Source organism: Acromyrmex echinatior, chromosome 17 (assembly GCF_024713525.1).
Source record: "Acromyrmex echinatior isolate Ae372 chromosome 17, ASM2471352v2, whole genome shotgun sequence".
In the NCBI taxonomy this organism is placed as follows: domain Eukaryota; kingdom Metazoa; phylum Arthropoda; class Insecta; order Hymenoptera; family Formicidae; genus Acromyrmex; species Acromyrmex echinatior.
Genome location: NC_141868.1, coordinates 8468998 through 8486863, shown reverse-complemented (window position 1 = coordinate 8486863; position 17866 = coordinate 8468998). Strand labels below are relative to the sequence as shown.

At 32.6% G+C, this 17866-nt stretch overlaps 2 protein-coding genes across 5 annotated transcripts in view; one reads left to right on the top strand and one right to left on the bottom strand.

The window, feature by feature from the left end:
* The window catches only part of 5-HT2B (5-hydroxytryptamine receptor 2B), a 68726-nt gene extending 56984 nt beyond the window's left edge, over window positions 1-11742 (top strand). For all 3 annotated transcript variants that reach the window (XM_087415385.1, XM_087415384.1, XM_087415383.1), the window contains one exon: window positions 175-11742. In XM_087415385.1, coding sequence (XP_087271511.1) covers window positions 175-686 — 512 coding nt within the window. In that variant the 3' untranslated portion in view covers window positions 687-11742. The remainder of the gene's footprint in view (window positions 1-174) is intronic.
* Rpn2 (Regulatory particle non-ATPase 2) overlaps window positions 1-17866 on the bottom strand; it is a 53694-nt gene that overhangs the window by 14804 nt on the left and 21024 nt on the right. For both annotated transcript variants that reach the window (XM_087415382.1, XM_011054943.2), the window contains exon 10: window positions 17778-17842. In XM_087415382.1, coding sequence (XP_087271508.1) covers window positions 17778-17842 — 65 coding nt within the window. The remainder of the gene's footprint in view (window positions 1-17777; window positions 17843-17866) is intronic.

The window sequence follows — 17866 nt, the reverse complement described above, 5'->3', positions numbered from 1 at the left end:
TCGCACGTTTAAAAATACTTCTTCTCGACATGTCGATTCGAAAACTTTCAGCATTTAGAATCCCCAACTTTCCCAAGATTTCCGGAACGATTTCCAATTTGCAGCGACGGCGGCAATCCTTTTACCCGCCATCTCATCCATTTTCGTGAATCGAATCTTTCAAATCCTTTGCAGGCAGCACCAGGACTCTGCTGTCCGCTAATACGAGAGGAACGCCGTTGCGACGCGCGGCGACGATGAGAGCGCACAACGGAGCGATGGGCACGGGAAATACGACCTTGAACCAGAGCAATCCGTCGTCGCCGAACCTGTTCTCTCGATACGCGGGTGGTGGTCAGGTGCGTAGCCATCACTCGCGCAACAGCAGCGTGATCTCGCGCAACAGTTCCCGCCATGGTAGGATCATCCGGCTGGAGCAGAAGGCGACGAAGGTCCTCGGCGTGGTGTTTTTCACGTTCGTAATCCTCTGGGCACCGTTCTTCGTGCTGAACCTGGTACCAGCCATATGTCCCGACTGCGAGCGTCGTATCGACCGCAAGATCTTCGACCTGGTCACCTGGCTCGGCTATGCCAGCTCCATGGTCAATCCCATCTTCTATACCATCTTCAACAAGGTCTTCCGCCAGGCGTTCAAGAAGGTGCTGCTCTGCAGGTATCGAAATCAAGAATGGCGACCGCCCAGGTAGGCTCTGGGCCCCGGGAGACCGGGGATCGCCATCAGCAGGGTGTAAACGATGGGAATGGAAGACCGATGCGCGAATTATCGATGAGGGAGGTGAAAGTCAGAGAGACATTCGGAGCAAAAGTTCAACTCATCAAATGGTGCTATTCTACTCGCGCGATTGGCTTGTTTCGAGAAACATAACGACGGCCTGAGTAGCTCGTATACTTTGTATGTATGTACGTGTGTATGGATAACATTGCCGATTGTTGAGGGAAAAAGATTAAAAGTTCTCTATCAAATCTTCCTATTAGCGACTCCTGTTAACGTTTCGTATCCAAGAATTATTTTAACAAACGAAAAATATTTTTTTAAATCTTCCTATAAATACATACAGCTTCTACATGTACTAACACTTCATATCAATTACATATCAATATACGATAATATGTAACATACAATGATGCCTATTTTAATAATTTTATATTTAAAAGTAATTATCTCCTAAAAAATATTTTATTGAGACAAAACTCAGATCCTTTGCTAGGATTATTTTTGATAACTCAAATAATCACGAAATTATTTCATCTCTAATTTAAATTTATTTTTTGCTTTATACTTTCTTATCTTCATTTTAACTACTTCCCAATGTAACACTGAACTTATTTTCCGTGTTCGATTGCTAGCCTAACAAAATTTATGTTTGATGCTTGAATTCTTTTAAGTAATTTTATGAATATATCTGTACTATCTGTACTATTTCTCGAACGTTTTTTGCGTGTGTTTAGACTGTTTAGAGCAAACTTTTCAATAGTTTGATCGCGCGAGGACTCGAAACGCGAGTGAACAATTTGACTAGTGGTCTAATAAGGAAACTATAACATAGTAGCTATTTCCAAACACGCTTCCTGTAACCGCAGAATCACCCGATAAACTACCACCGACTAATTAAATTCGCAATTGAATCTCCCTAATTAAATTCCGCACGGAGTAACGAGAAATTTGTAAATAAAAACGGAACGACGTGCGTTTAATTATAATTACTATTAACAGCGTAGAACGTGTAAATGTGTGTGTGTGTGTGTGTGTGTGTGTGTGTGTGTGTGTGTGTGTGTGTGTGTGGATGTGTGGGTGTGTGCGCATGTATAATTGTAAAGAAACTTGCTAGTATGTAAGATGTTATTAATGAAAAAGGTGCTCATGAGAAAAGTGTGTCAAAAGTCATCGAAGAAAAAACCCGAGTTCAACCGGAGAAATAAATCGATAGAGACTCATTAATACCATTATAGTATTGTCGATGTATACGAAAGAGAAGAATGTCACTAAAGAAAGATTCTTGATCCTTTCCGTTGTTTCTGGCATGTAAATCGCCGCGCAATAATTAAAGAGACACGACAAGCTTCTTCTTATTATCCCCATTTAATTTTCAGAATGCATCAGTGCCTGCTTACCGTGACATCTCGTTTTTTAATAAGGATTCTTAAGAGATGCCGTCAACTTAAAATTCCAGACCACTACCTGAAATACAATCCTAAATGCTATTTCATTAGAATCATTGTATCGCAGCTCGACAATTAGATTAAACATATAAATAAGTACTCGCGGTTTTTTTCGATCGAAAATAAACATATATGTACATACATCTATTAATATAAGAAAACGGTAGAAACATTTTAATCAAATTATCTGCCTTTCGAATCTATCACTTTCTGTCATCTTTTAGGTAGCATATCCTGCGGTGAAAGAATATTTTGCAGCGCGATTTATCGTTCACATCGAAATGACCATTTTTTTAATTTTTTTTAAACCAATCTTGGCGCGTTATTTCCGAAACAATATTGTCTCCATAAATCTCACAAATTATTCTGTCTGCTTCGGTTTTATGGCGATGAAATATATAGTAAAGCATGCAATGGCGAATAAGTACCTTTTCAACGTTCATTTTCAATTAAACTGAAAATGTATCCAATTATCTAAACTATTACATGTAAACTATTACATAACTTTGAAAATGTAGGTTGGTCAACCTTACTAATAGAAAAATAATTGGGCATGGAAATTTAAATGCATCATTGTTAGCTTTATTACCTAAAGTTAACCGCGGGAACTTATTTATACACCTATAATAATAGATCTCAAATGCATCGCGTAGCAGCACAATTGCCAGCCTTGTCACGGAATTGTACCATAATTCTGCAATCGCCGAGTCTGAATTTGATTATGCAATATATGTATATATTGTATAATTGCAAATACATATATATAACTGCAAATTCTACACGCAATTGTATCGTAAGTTCGTAACTACAGATTCCCGGATACAGTAAGAACAGCTTCGCAATTAATCGCACGACGACAGTGCAAATCCCCAGTCGCGTTTACGAGAGATTGCAAAAGGACAAACCCGAGAGATAGGGAGAGAGAAAGAGAAAGGGGACGGGAGAGAGAGAGAGAGAGAGAGCGAGCTGTCGTTTATAAAAATGAAGACACGATCGTCGAATTTGCGCAAGCGTGACACGGCTTCGCCGTTGTATCGAGCCGGTGGTTGGAGTATCAGCGAGTACAGATGGATGATGGAAACACACACGGCGACAACAAGCCCCCCAGCGAATCTCCTCATCGGACTCCTCTATCGGGCCGCCCAATCAGAAAATCAATTGTAGGTCGCCGCCGCATTAATCGTACAATCGAAACCGTTCACCGTCGTCACACTAATTATTTAGTTTTCCATCGTTGTTCGCGGCTTGTCCGATGTCGACCCCGCGAAAACCATTTAAACGTGCGCAACGAGACGGCTACATTTTACCGTCGATTATTCCTGAAGAAGAATCAATCTATAGCCTATAATGCCTTACAATTTTCACGCTCGATTACATCAAATTGATAATATTATCCAATAAGTCTCACAAGTTTTTCATTAAGAAATCTATTTCAAATTACACTGGTTTATGAATTTGGAATTCTTAGTGCAAGAAAAGAGAGTAACTTTTGTTGACATATTTTGGGGCACTGAAGTTGAAACTGCCGGTCGGAAAAATTCCAGGTCGAATTTTTGAAATATAGCATTTCTTTTCAAATCATTTGAACACGACGAGTGTTGAGTAAGACGAATATTCCGTCAGGATTTGATGATAATTGACAAATATTATTCAAGGGATGAAAACATGCTAAGCCAACTACTTCTGAATTTTAATACGTGAAATTACTTCAAAGACGTATAAAAAACAAAAATTAAATACTCAACACTTCGGACTGGTTTTCTAATTTCCAAAACTTTACTATATAATTGGAAAAAATATCTTTTCTTATATCTCAAAAATCGGACTTGATGAAAATAGTATTTCAGTGGCAGATTCGAGCTCAGTGTTGAAAATTAAGTATCCTAGAAACAGCCTTCGTGTGTTCTGCACGAAACATTGCTGTAAATCAGTGTTATCAATTTCAAATTTCTACAAAAATACTTTTTAACATAAGAGATAACGATAGAATGAATTTTTTTAATCTATCTCTGTAGAGTTACAACTCTTAATTATTGTTTATATCAAAATTCATGAAATTAAGATATGAAATTTGTTAACGTAACATTAAATATCGTGCATTTAATGCGAGCGAGCTTTACCAAAATTGATCGAGATTAATTGACTCGCGAAGTCACGACATCTGGGTTCGCTCAGGTTCGCAAACTCGAGGAAACCTCCTCTATTTAATGTTACAACCGGAATGGCATTAATTATACTCACTCATTAACGCGCAGCGCAAGTTACGCTCTTTGATAAGACGACTGGATCCACAAGATGTATTCGTCCTAAAGATGAAACTTTAAAAACTTAATTAGATCGCTAATGTCGAAAAAACTCAACTTGAAGTAAAAAAAATATAAAATATAAAACAAAATAAAAGTGTAGGGTCACGAATAAAAAACAGCTAATTTTATTCAAATTGGAAGATTATTAATTTTAAATTCCTACTTTTTAATGTAAGAGACAATAACGTGAAATAAAAATAGAACACAATATTCTATGTTATTCGACAACACACGCGTTAAATATTAAAATATAAAATTAGAATAGAATGAAAATTAAACAATGAGAAACAACCTCTTGTGAAAGAATTTAAGATCAAAGAAAAGAATGAGAATTATGTAGATCTACTTGTATCCTACTTAACGTGCGAGATATAGCTGTATAACTAGTCTCTTTCAATATTATTCATACATTACTTCGTCCAGCTTTCGTCTCATCGCAATTTCTCTAGCAAGTACCAACTTGAAACGGTAATACGAGGTCTTCCACGGAATTGGTGTAATTGGCAATCTGCACAATTAGTCGGCGTCTCCCGTCGAAGGGAAAGACTAATCGTCGTAAGCCCTGTGGGGCTGAATTCTCCATTAACCCTTAAACGGCGCTCGAAACTCCCACTTATTTTCGATAAAAATCAATAATAAAAATAATAGCGATTCAGTCAAAATTATACTAATTAATATATGTTACGATGTGAACGTGTAAATATAATATATTATCAAACGTAAAAGCTTAAAGAACTTTCTCTAAATCTTTAGAGTGGAATCTAATTCTAAAGAGTGACATCTCACTCTTAAAAATTGATAATTGAGCTACTCTTTTTCACCACTGGCTCATCAATTATTTATACTCTTTGTTACTCTAAAGACTATTTTAGGGAAATGATGTAAAAAATTAGAAATTAAATGAGAAAATAATTACTGAAAAGGGGAAACAATCATCAGGAAGAAATTCAGACTCTCTCGTCTATTTCGACGAATAGCAGAAACGCGTTGAGTGTTTCGCAAACAGTGGGAAGACAAATCATGTAGTAGGCGGTCGCAACTCGCAATCAGACGCAAAGAAAATGAGGAGAAGTGGGCGAGTCCGAACTGACCGAGTTCGCCTGACATTAATTAAGTTCTCGACAAGTCAAGTACCTCGAGATAAGAGCTAGGCCGAATTCTCAGAAGGTAGCCAGGATCGATTTTTACAAGGTTAAAATTTCGAAATTCTTATGCAAATTATCGTATTTAAAGAGAAAGAGATCGATATACGGTAAAACATTTTGTATTTGTGGTAAAATCAGTCGATTCAAGTTCGTAAATTTTTAAATTTCGTATTTCGAACTTTTAACATATTCCGTTAGTTAATTATGTTGTTAATTTGAACATTTTATTATTTGTATTTTTCATATAAATTAATTCTTTACAGTCTTTTAAATATGCTCATTAGCGTTAATAATATTGAATTGCTTGTCAATTTAATTTGTGAAATTACGTACTTCAGTTCGAGTCTAGAACTATTTTTCAAGCCCGACAAATAATCGACGCATAGTTTGCTTGAACTGGAAATTAAATTGTAAAAATTCACATAAAAATTAAATTATTAGACACGAAGCTCCGTCTTGATCAAATATGATTCTCTTCACTCATTTATATCAAATTTTATGTTAAATCAAAATTCAACATTCCCTAATATTAAAATGACAATTCATGAGAAAACGTACAAATAACATAAAAATAATACATTTTAAAACATAAAATCTAATAAACGAATAAAATAATTAATTTTTAACATATCGTAAATGTTAATTTTACTGAAAAAAATATCCACAATTTGCTTGCAAATTAAAATGTTAGATGCTTTTATATAATTTTTTTTACATAAATTTGTATTCTTTTCTGACATATATTCATCGTGTAAAATTAACATAAAAGTTTGAATAGGTCGTGTTTCGGACATGTGAAATGTGTTAAATTAAACACGAAATTTCCAAATTTCCTGTGTATATAAAGATATAGAGATAGACACGGAGATAGAGATAGGAGATAGATAGAAGGAGATACAAGCGTGATATGTCCTGCGTTTTGCGGTTGCACGCATCTCGGTGCATCTCGGTGCATCTCGGTGCATCTCGATGCACCTGATCTACGAAATACATTTCGTAGACCGCGGATATGTGCTACATGTAGTACTCACGACATGTACATGCAACTAGATACATAAGGCTCCGTATACGTCAATTAATCTCTAACCTCGGCATTCCAATATATTGTATAATATTAAATTAGTCGATCCTTTAAGCTCTGGATGACTATCAAAAGCATCATTCCTTAAATTACGGTCTTTCCATTTAAAAAACCTGGAGTTAAGCGGACAAATTAAATTTGTCGGCCTTTTAACTTGTGGCTATTAAAGGTCTTGGAGGGTCTAAATTAAAGCCTTTTTGCCAGAGTCCAAAAAATTGAGCTAATATCGAATTAAATGTTAAAAGCCTTGGCGCATAAATCAAAGATCTTTCCCTTCAGAATCGAAAATTGCATCCTAAATAATAGAAGGCGGAACGGCGCCAGTTGTAGCTGCTAAGAGAAACTGTAATAATTTATTACATTTAACGTTGCGGACAGTGACATAACTGCATCCGGACTCGTTAATCTATCGTAGGAAAATGAAATGGTAGGGACTTGGGGGGAGGGAAAAGGGGGAAAGAGGGACACGGATGAGAAGAGACGGATAGAAAATGTTTTTCCAACGCTCGCACGATAAACTCGTTTTAATTAACGAGCGGATCCGCGTTAAAATACGACGTATTAAAGCGCATTATTTATGGAAGACCAAGTGTAGCGGCGGAGAAATAAATGTAACAACGTCCGGAGTCCTGGGGAAAGTTACTAAATCCTACTTTACAGATTTCTCAACCGTCATTCTCAGAACACAGTAAGGTCCTAACTTTTGCGGACGTTAAATCCTCGGACAAGAACGCGCCTTTTATGGAAAAATAAACTAATTAAAAATGAAAATTCTCCTTTGAGGAGAATTCCTAAGCTCCTGAGTAAATAAATCTGTAATTATTTTTTTTAAATATCATCGATGCAGATATTTCAAAAGGCGATTTACTGTATAATTGGAATAACTGTTAGAAATTACAACACTAAAGATAATTAATTGATATATTGAGTGAACTATTAACGATAATTAATTAATAACTTATTTGAAACGGAAAATGACTTATTTTAATAAACAATAATTGACGGAAAATGCTGGCATACTTGTTACTCTCAGTACATTTTCTCGATAATTTCTTTTTTCTGTTGGCATAATTTTCGAAAATGTTCTTTAACTATAATCACAGATGTTAGCGTTGGCATGCCAAAAGCCATTAACTTTTCACAAGACGTTGCACAATTTTCTCGTATAATTTTTATCTGCTGTCTTGCATCATGAAACACTCATGTGCATTTCATAAAAAGAACATTACTGCTGCATTTGCAAGTACATGAATAGACTTCCCCACACTGGAAAGCAAAAAAACGCGGTTATTCAAACAACGTTGACATTAATTCTTTTGAACAAACATTAATTAATTTTATCATTATTAATTATTAATTTGATTATGATAATGACAAGTTCGAAAATTTTGTAGATTTTATCTACAATTATTTTAAACATTATGTTACTGTGGGAATTAACAATTATATAATTATCAATTATATGTACCACACAATAATTATATTACTTTTAATTATAAATTTTAATTATATATTTGTTCTCAATATGATAGAAATAAAAATGTAAATTTTGCTAAACAATTTTGATAAATGAATATAGCTCATAAATGTAAAGAAATAAAAATGTGCTAAGAGTATAAATAAATTATTTAATATACAAGAACTTTAAACAATGTAATTTTAATGAAACGAGAGTGATTATCAATTCGCGATTAAACATGAAACTAGTGTGCCGTTAATTACCCGATTATTCCCCGCGAATTAATTCATAGCGAAGAGAAGAAGCACACACGAATTAATTCCAGTTGCGAAATATTAAAATCGGGTCTTCCGTGACTCTAAGCGAGAATTATCAGGGTTGCATCCTCCGCGAAGCCGCTAATCCACTCCGTGGGATTTAAATGTCACGAGAAGATATTAATTCACACACACACACGAACGCAACGATCTATATTTTGTTCTTTTTATTTCTCTGGATTATAATCTCCACTCTCGAAGATTCTAATACCTAAAAATAATTGCCTGAGTTAAAAGAAATAATCATCCTCTTCTCTCTTCCTTTCAATTTCCTTCCTCTAAGCTCTTTCTTTGTCTTCTGTTTGAATTTTTTAATTTTTCTCTTTTTATAAATATTTTTTTTATTAGGTGTTGGAATTAATTCGTAGCGTTTTTTAATGAAAGAATGTTATTTATTTCACATGAGCATTAAAAAATACATTAATGAAAGTACTTCCCATCACTTGTAAAACGCTACGAATTAATTCCAACACCTAATAGATATTTCTCTTTGTATATAATTCTCTTTGTTTTTTAAATCAAAAACATTTAGGGAACTCGTTCAAGAATTTGCTCATGTAGATTCCTAGATCTTCCTCTTATCCTCAGAAATCCCTAGTTTTCCCGAAATTAATTTACATACGGTCACGATTAGCACACTGATTAAAATCAAGATTAATGGATCACAGGTAGCGCACTTTCCTTGGTTCTCGCCGCTTATTACCCTAATTCCCAGCGAATCCTGCCCACTCGATCCAACGTCCTTCTATAATCCTGACACGAGGCGATGCTTCCAAGGAAAAACTCATAATTTCATAAGATGATCTAAATTTTCATTTTATTACTCATACTTCTTTACTAATTCTTCTTTATTAATTTTACATCTTGAATATTAACATTTATATTTATTATAATCCAATATTATCAATTTTTCATATTTCAAGAGTTACATGTATATATAATATAATTATACCTTTTATATTAATTATTTAATTTTTATTTGTCCATTATCAAGACGGAATAATGTCTTAATGGAACACTGTATAATAAAATCTTACTTGATGATTGGAGTCTTGGTCCATTTGTTTGGACGTTGGAATTTAATCGTTTGTGAACCCCGGAGAGCTGAAGAAAAATATTTTCCAGGCTTTCCAAGCTTTATTAGACGACCGAGGTGTTCGTCGAATTAGACTCAATGCAATCGATAATTTCTCGAAGTAATAAAAAGCATCAATCGTCTTGAAATTAAATTTTCTTGCCTCAAATTCAAGATATCATTACTGAAGTTTGCTCGGCAAAATAATAAAATTCAATTTATTACTATCTCAATTTTTAGTTTAAATTCTGTTATGTAATAATATTACAATTTTCGTATATCTCGTCACGACTCAACTTCATATTAAATTCTACTAATTTAAATTCCAACGGGGAAAAATCAAGTCCTTCTCAGTCGTATTATATTATACTATTATACTATAATGTATGCGTAAATCTGTTGGTAAATTTATGCAAGATAAAAAATTTAATTCTTTGAATCAGTAATAAATATGTTTTTTCATTTTAACGCCTTCACAAAACTGTATTAGTAATAATTAAGTCAAGTAATTACATCCGATGTGTATTGTATTCGATATATCATGTAGCAAACGCTAATGTAGCAAATATATCGCATAGGATACATCACGCTTGAAAGGATTAAAACGTTGGCTAGATGTATAAGGTCGGGGCCAATGCGGGCAACAACTTGTCCTGCGATCAATAATAGTGCACGCATTCGTACAGATAAATAGCGATCAATTGCAGGCATCGGGCATTGCCATAACCGCGTTAACGATTACATCGCGAATTCCCGGAATCGCGCGTTAATTGGCCACGATTGCACGTTCAATTACTCGCTTTGTCCACATCGTGTGCATTCGCTTGCCGATGCGCATTGCTTACTGCCACTAACCGCCACTCTTGAAATAATACACGAAGTAAGAGCAATACCAGTAATTAATAACTAGTATTATCCATTTAATTATCCATTTAGTCGCAATTTATATTGCACTAGTGTGATGGTTAAAGGGAGCGCTTGGGAGACACATTTCAATAGATAACGCTTTCGCAATTAATAATTATAGTGAGGATATTGTTAATTTGACAATTCTAATTATTAAATCGAATGCATAATATACCTGTAAAAGAGTTACTTAATAATTAATCAATTCAACACTCGTACTACTAATTTAATAATAATTTATAATTGATATGCCATTAAAACAGATGCACAAAGTAACGTATTGCCTATAAAATACATGACCTTGCCTCTTGAAAATAATTTACTGATTAATGATCCTAAAAGAATGATAGATGCTATCAAGTTAAGAATAAGTATAATCATTATAGATAAAGAAATACGACAGTCGTCACGCATATAGTCGTCATGCATAAAAATAACACGTCAATACAACATTTCGTAATCGACCCAGTGTGACACATTTACTTCTGTTATTGTGCAATAAATATTTCATGTATTTCTCTCAAAGAAAAATATCAGAGAATATGTTAAATCCGATAGTTAATCGACCGTTATTCAGTGACGATGATTACAATTGTCGAGAGAGAAAGAGAGGGGGAGGGAGGAGGAGAGAGAGAGAGAGAGAGAGAGAGAGAGAGAGAGAAAAAGAGCAAAAGAGAGATTATGATAATCCAGTGATTACAAAATGCACGGAGCAAATTCGTTTCACCGATATTAATAGTGGGACTCAAAGCGATTGTGAATCACTCGAGCACCTTTTGTGAACATAAAACGTGCTATAAATTTAAATTTAATCCCTAAGCAGGCTCTTGATCTCCCTGTTAAATCGTCGCATTACATAAAAATGCATTTTCTAAAATGCATAAAAATCATTTTTAAAAAAAAAATTACTTTTACAATACTTGATCAATTAAATATAGTATCTATAAATCAACTTAATTAATTATTAGTTAAAATAACTTATTAAAAAATAACTTTGTAAGATTTTAAAATACATCAATTTACTATAATAAGTAAAAAATTAATTTATTTTTCAATTTTTCAAGATTTTCTCATTATTTCTGATGCTTTTTTTTACAAAATTGAATAAATGCAGAATAAAAATCGAACTTATTGATTAAAAATAGATAATCACAGTCAACGGTCACGTTCGAGATCAAAGGGAAGTAAATTTAAGGGTCAACGAAACATGCAGCGACGAATTGGCGTGCAATAGAAAATGGGACAGGGTTCAAAGGGTTGGAGATTAAACGTGGAAAAAAAGAAGAATGAAAACATGTGACCTGAAATTTGAATGATGAGAATCACTAACCCATGTATTGTGCGGAGATTAATTGTAAAGGACGGACAGCAAGGATTAAGCGAGGATCCTCCGAAGAAATGAGAAACAGAGTCAGGGACGAAGCTGATGAAGTCTGGAGTTTGACAAGATAAATAATTACATGGTCCTGAAAAATTTCAAAAAATATAGAGAAACTGCTGCGATTGACCTGAATTCTTCTTTTTCTAGAAAATAAAGGAAGATGCGAAGCATACTTAAAGAAATATTCAAAAGTTAGCTACTTTTGCCGTTATATATCATGACTTATATAGGAGATCCGACCCTGGAGAGAAGGCAGAATGGACATCAAAGAGTTGCAACATGAAATAAAGTCGCGTTTTCAGTTCGCCGATCTAGGTAGATAAAAGCTATTGATTCTTCCTGTCTCATACGTCCTTCTTTGTTATGTGATGCAAAATATTATGGATAAAAGTCTATTCGTTGACTAAAATTGTAAATTAAATTTACACTTGTTAGAATTTAAATCTCTCTTTCCCGGTTTATATAATCACTGAATTATTACACATAAATATATATTAAACGTATTTCAAATATTATTTCTTATTTCTTACGTTTTTATTTTTGTGATTCCAGACAATTTCTAGTCTTAAAAGCAATTGGAATCTTTCGATGTCGTATTTTACGATCAAGTAATAATTTCTCGAAAGAAAAATAAATAAATATCTTCCCTATCGATAAGTCACTTCAAGAAAAAACCCCCCCTAAATTTAATTATATTATATTTCAATAAGAACCTCTCACTTTTTTATTGATTATTCCAAAACAAATCAAGTATTGATCAAACAGATGAGAGATAAAGCCGAAACAATTTACTAACAAATGTCTACCGACATCTCGGTCACCACACTTAAATTGATAATGTCATCGTTCTTGAATTGGCTACCTTCCATTAAAAATTGATACAATAATTCAAAATAAACTTTTACAGATATATCGATAAAAAAATTGTTAAAGATACCTACATAAATTCTTCTATAAAGTTAGATCTTTTTTTTTTTATATATAATAAAATGAAACTTTATTTTCTCAAGTATAAAAAGAAGAGCATAAGGAATCACAGCACAAGTTATAGTTTGTGATATTTAATTATTATTACATCAAAACATTAAAATATTAAACATTTCGGCCACAATCTGGCCATCTTCAGTAAATTAATAATATTCTTAAAAATATTAATTATTTCTTAAGTTTAATATTTTAATGTTTTGATGTAATAATAATTAAATATCACAAACTATAACTTGTGCTGTGATTCCTTATGCTCTTCTTTTTATACTTGTTAAATTTATAACCACGTTTTTACGATTTATTTTATTTTCTCAATTGAGCAAAATAAAATTTCTCATTTTTTTAAATAAAAAAACATTATATTGTTCACCTTTTAATTTTTTCATTTAAAATGAAAATATCGAACAATCATTATTAATCCCGCTTCTATTTTTCAAATTGATATTATATTTCTCTTATATAAAGAATAAGATTTCACACAAAAATTTTTTTACTTTTCAATAGTTATATCCTTTATATTTATGAAATACTTTATTTCATTATTTTCTTTATTTTCTTAGCAATAGGTAAAAAATGTTGATACTTCTAATAAGATTTAGGAGCTGAAGTTCATGATAAATATTTTGTAAAATTTCTTTTAATATTAAAAATTAAAATATGCCACATTTTTTGAAAAAGTTCACGAAGGTAAAAGCAAAGCGACTGGAAATTTGTTCAGATATATCTTAGTTGAATAGAAATACAATTCTATATACCTATCTCTTTCTCAGTCCGGAAGAGCCCGGAATACTCACTACGGCAAGACAGGAAAAGCAAAAACGACATATACACGCAGAGAAGAAAATAATGCACATTTTTTACATCGCGCAAACGAGAATGGTAGATTCTTTTCTTCTTGACAATCTTGAATGGTCCAATATGAGAATGTGATATATAAAAAATAAACATAAAATAAAAAAAAACATTATAAAAAAAACCAATTTAAATTGTCTTTCTAGTAGCTTGTGTCAACTTTAATTTGTTCTATAAATTACGTAATAATGGGATAATGCTCTTATATATGTAAGTGTGTGTGTGTTAAACTAAAGTAGTTCGAAAACTAACTAAAATGAGGATCCTTTACAGAAACATAAATAAAGTTGTGAAATAAAATTTCTTCCCTTCGCTTTATTTCCGAGAAAAATGACTTGAAGAATTAATATCTTTGTACTCTTCTTCTATAATTTTCAGTATATCAACTTTCTAATAAAAATCTATTTTCTCACAAAAACGACTTTCTGCGGGTTAGCTCACTCTCTCATTGGGCCACTCGATTATGTTTCATGTCTTATCGAGCACGAATAAACTTCTTTGGCTTTCATTGACTACCGCCGACGCAATAACGCATCCCCGTGGGACAGAGATATTTCCTCCCTCGTCTCATAAAACTGCAAGCCTTGTAATGCGAGACGGCGCGGCGCCTCGGGATACAAGGTAAGAAAGGATTATTCCTAGTCGATTTCAAGTAAAAATAGACCGCAAAAAAACCATTAAATCTTTTTAGTCTCCAATGAAAGCTGGGAATATTAATCTGGAGTTTAAATTAACTTTAAAATTGGAAAAACTTATTTATACAGTCGAGCATAAAAGTGTTAAAAAATTAGAATTTATCTTTCTGAGAAATTTAAATTAAATTAAAAACTAGAAAGATTAATATATTTAAATGGAATAAGTTTAAATTAAAAAACTATATAAAATGCCTTCAAGAAAAATTATTCAAATCTAATACCACACAAATTCTTTAATTCTTCTTAACTTAACCGTTAAACATAAGAAAGAATAATTTATTTGATTAAGAAATATTACAAATTAATATATATTGTATATATTTAAATGGAATAAGTATAAAATGAAAGATTAAATCTAATTACATAAATTGTTAGATTAAATCAAATTAGAACATTAAAAATAAAGAAAAATAATATTTAGACCAATTTGCAAGTATTTCATATCACCAGAATCACTATAATTTATCAACAACAGGATTTTCTCCTTAAAATCATACATAATCTATATTTATAATATCAATAGTAACTAGAAAAAGAAATGTTTAATAATATTACACATTTTTTCCTTTGCATTTAAAAAACAAAAATATTGTGATATATAGTCTTAATTAAAGAAAGAGTTGCATTCTCAGATTCAAGTTTGAACTCATTTACAAGAACCCGGCCTCCCTGAAATTGCAATCTGTATGTGGAGAAATGGAACGTGGTACAGTTTGCGGTGTATAACTTATTCAATAGGTCAGTCTCTATTCACCGTGGCTAGTGAAAAGGGGTAAATGACGATGATCAGGCTCAGAAGAAGAGAAATGGGAAACATGAAAGAGAAACGAAGCAGAAAACGCGAGAGAAGAATAATAAAAACACATTTCATCCGAAATTAATATGGAGAGCTTACAAAGTACACAAACTGACAAGCGTGATCTATACACGGTATTACCTGTATAATGTTCTATAGATCCCCGCGTTCCTTTATCCACGGATTCCTTGGTTCATTTCCTGACTTCACATCGACGAAAACACGAGACGGCTTACATCCTTTGACATGTAAAATCTAGAAGACTTCGCATTCGCGGACTGATAACGAAACGTTTGTCGTTCAAGGAGGAACTTATTTAACGTTGAAACCTATATATAAATCCGTCTCGTTTCTTAAAACGTATTTTCAATTCTTTGAATATCTTCAGATTTTGACATTTCGAAGAGAAAATATTTTCTCGTGAAAGAAACGCGAAACAGAAAGTTCTAACGAAATTTGGAGCCCAATTTCGTTTCAAATCAAAGAATAAACAAGTTTAAACAATTGCACGTGGTTGCATTGGTTAAAAATGGTTAAGCGAAAGGCAAATTTACGCACGTATTGCGATATTTTGTTTATTGTCTTATGTTAACAATTACAAATCAGCCGACTGCTGTCGACTGCGGACAACAGTTTAAACTTGTTCGTTTACCAATGTCATTTTCGCCTATTGTTAAGCTACACGTGTCCTTAAATAAATTCAAATCTAAAAAATCGTCCTTGAAAAATAATTGAAAATTGGCAGTCAAGAGGAATATATACGAACATCCGAAAACCACCGAATATTTTTTTCGCGAATCTTATACTAATCGAGAATCGATTTTTTCTTCGACGAAAACGTCTATTTACTCTCTCGCGTAATTAAAAATCAGATTACAAGTAAAATACGAAACGAGAATATAAATTGTTAAATAAAATGTGCTAATAAAATAAAAAAAGAAAAATTAAGTGAACAATAAAACAATTTCTAGGCAAATTAACGATGTATAACACGTATTTTTTAAAAAAGAAAAAATTAGAAAAAAATACAAAATCTTTGGCAGTGATTTAGAACCTGGATCAAAAATTATTTCAATAAAAAGTAGACGTGTTTTTAAAAAATAATTAAAATGAAATGAGAAAATTTTTATTTAAATTAAAATTGTATTGTCAAATATTAAATATTGGCCTTATTGAAATGTTTTTCACGAATTTTTGGTAAATATAACATACATTTTTACACGGAAAATATATTTGTTCAATTTCAGTCACTTTTTGCAGACTATACACTTAATACATCCTTGTTTCAAGAAAAAAATTAAGTAGCAAAATCCTCTAGCCAACTTGAAAGAAATTTTAGTGAAACTAAAGTTCAACGGAATTTTAATTCAAAGCTTTGTTACAAAGATATACAATGTAAAAAACTAAAACGGTTGAGAAAGGAATACTATGGAAAAGCCGTACCCAAATTGTGTGTCTGTAATTAAAAGAATGTCCGGTGGTAACATGGACGCGCTTTAGATGGTAAAATAATTTGTGCAGCGTTTTACATTATTCACGCCATATATTATCACGAAATTTCCAAGTTACGTGCAAACGATGTCTCACGCTATTTCTCTAAATGAAAAAGCGGATTATTTCCGTTTATTTACTCGGATTTGTTTGTCTCATTTTGGTCGCAATCTTATCGGCCGAAATGTTCCAAAATATCTCTGCAATCGATAAACTCGCGAGAACAATCGGCTATTAATAAATATATTAATATAATTGTACTCTTATAATATCGATGACAAAAACTTCCAAATACGTTTTACGTAGCACGAACACGCACGAAAAGAATGATTTTGCAAAATATTTAAAAATTTACTTAGATACAGTTTTGAAAAAAAATTTTGTTGGACCATCGAAATAATTACGTAGGAATCTCAAGTATACGGAATGTTGCATTCTTGCAGTCTTGATATTCTAGCAATTAATTTGAAGATTCTATGTAGGTAACTATTTTAATAATTCAAACAAAGTTATTTTGAGATTTATATTTAGCTAAATTTTTAACTCCAGCACAATCCGTCACTTCCACAGTGCGTTTAAAATTGCTTAATTGCTATTTATTTTAACGTTTTGGTAAATTATTATCCCAATCAACTAATTTCTTTTCAGTGTTTATCAGAGATATTAATAAAAAAGAAAATTAAAAATTAATTTTTTACGCGTCAAACATACCTATGAATATTCGACATGCACTCCTTTTTTGTTTAATATTCAATTGATTTCACTAAACGAGGATTAGCGCAAATATTTATTTTGCCGCAGGAGTTGACACAGAATACGTCGACAAAAATTAATATCTAATAAATGAATTTTGTTCATATTTAATATTCGATCGATGTTGTTTAAAAGTGAATTTGCGCATTTTTGCTTCCCTCTTTTATGCAAAATTACAACAAAAAGGTTAAAACTTTGTTATTTTTGGACTTTAGATGAATTAGTACGCCTGCATACACGCTAAATATGATTTCAGTCTACGCGGCTCTAAAAGAGATCGAAAGCCGCGAAGTCCACAAACGTGCGGAATTTTCACATTCTTCTTGCATCAAATCTACTTTGTGGAATTGGGTAACTTTACAAAGGTACTCACCGGAACAGCAGGAAGCCCAGACCTGTAACCGCGGCTCGTCGAACGTCATCGTTAACATCAGAGACCTGTTACAACAAAAAAAGGTCGCG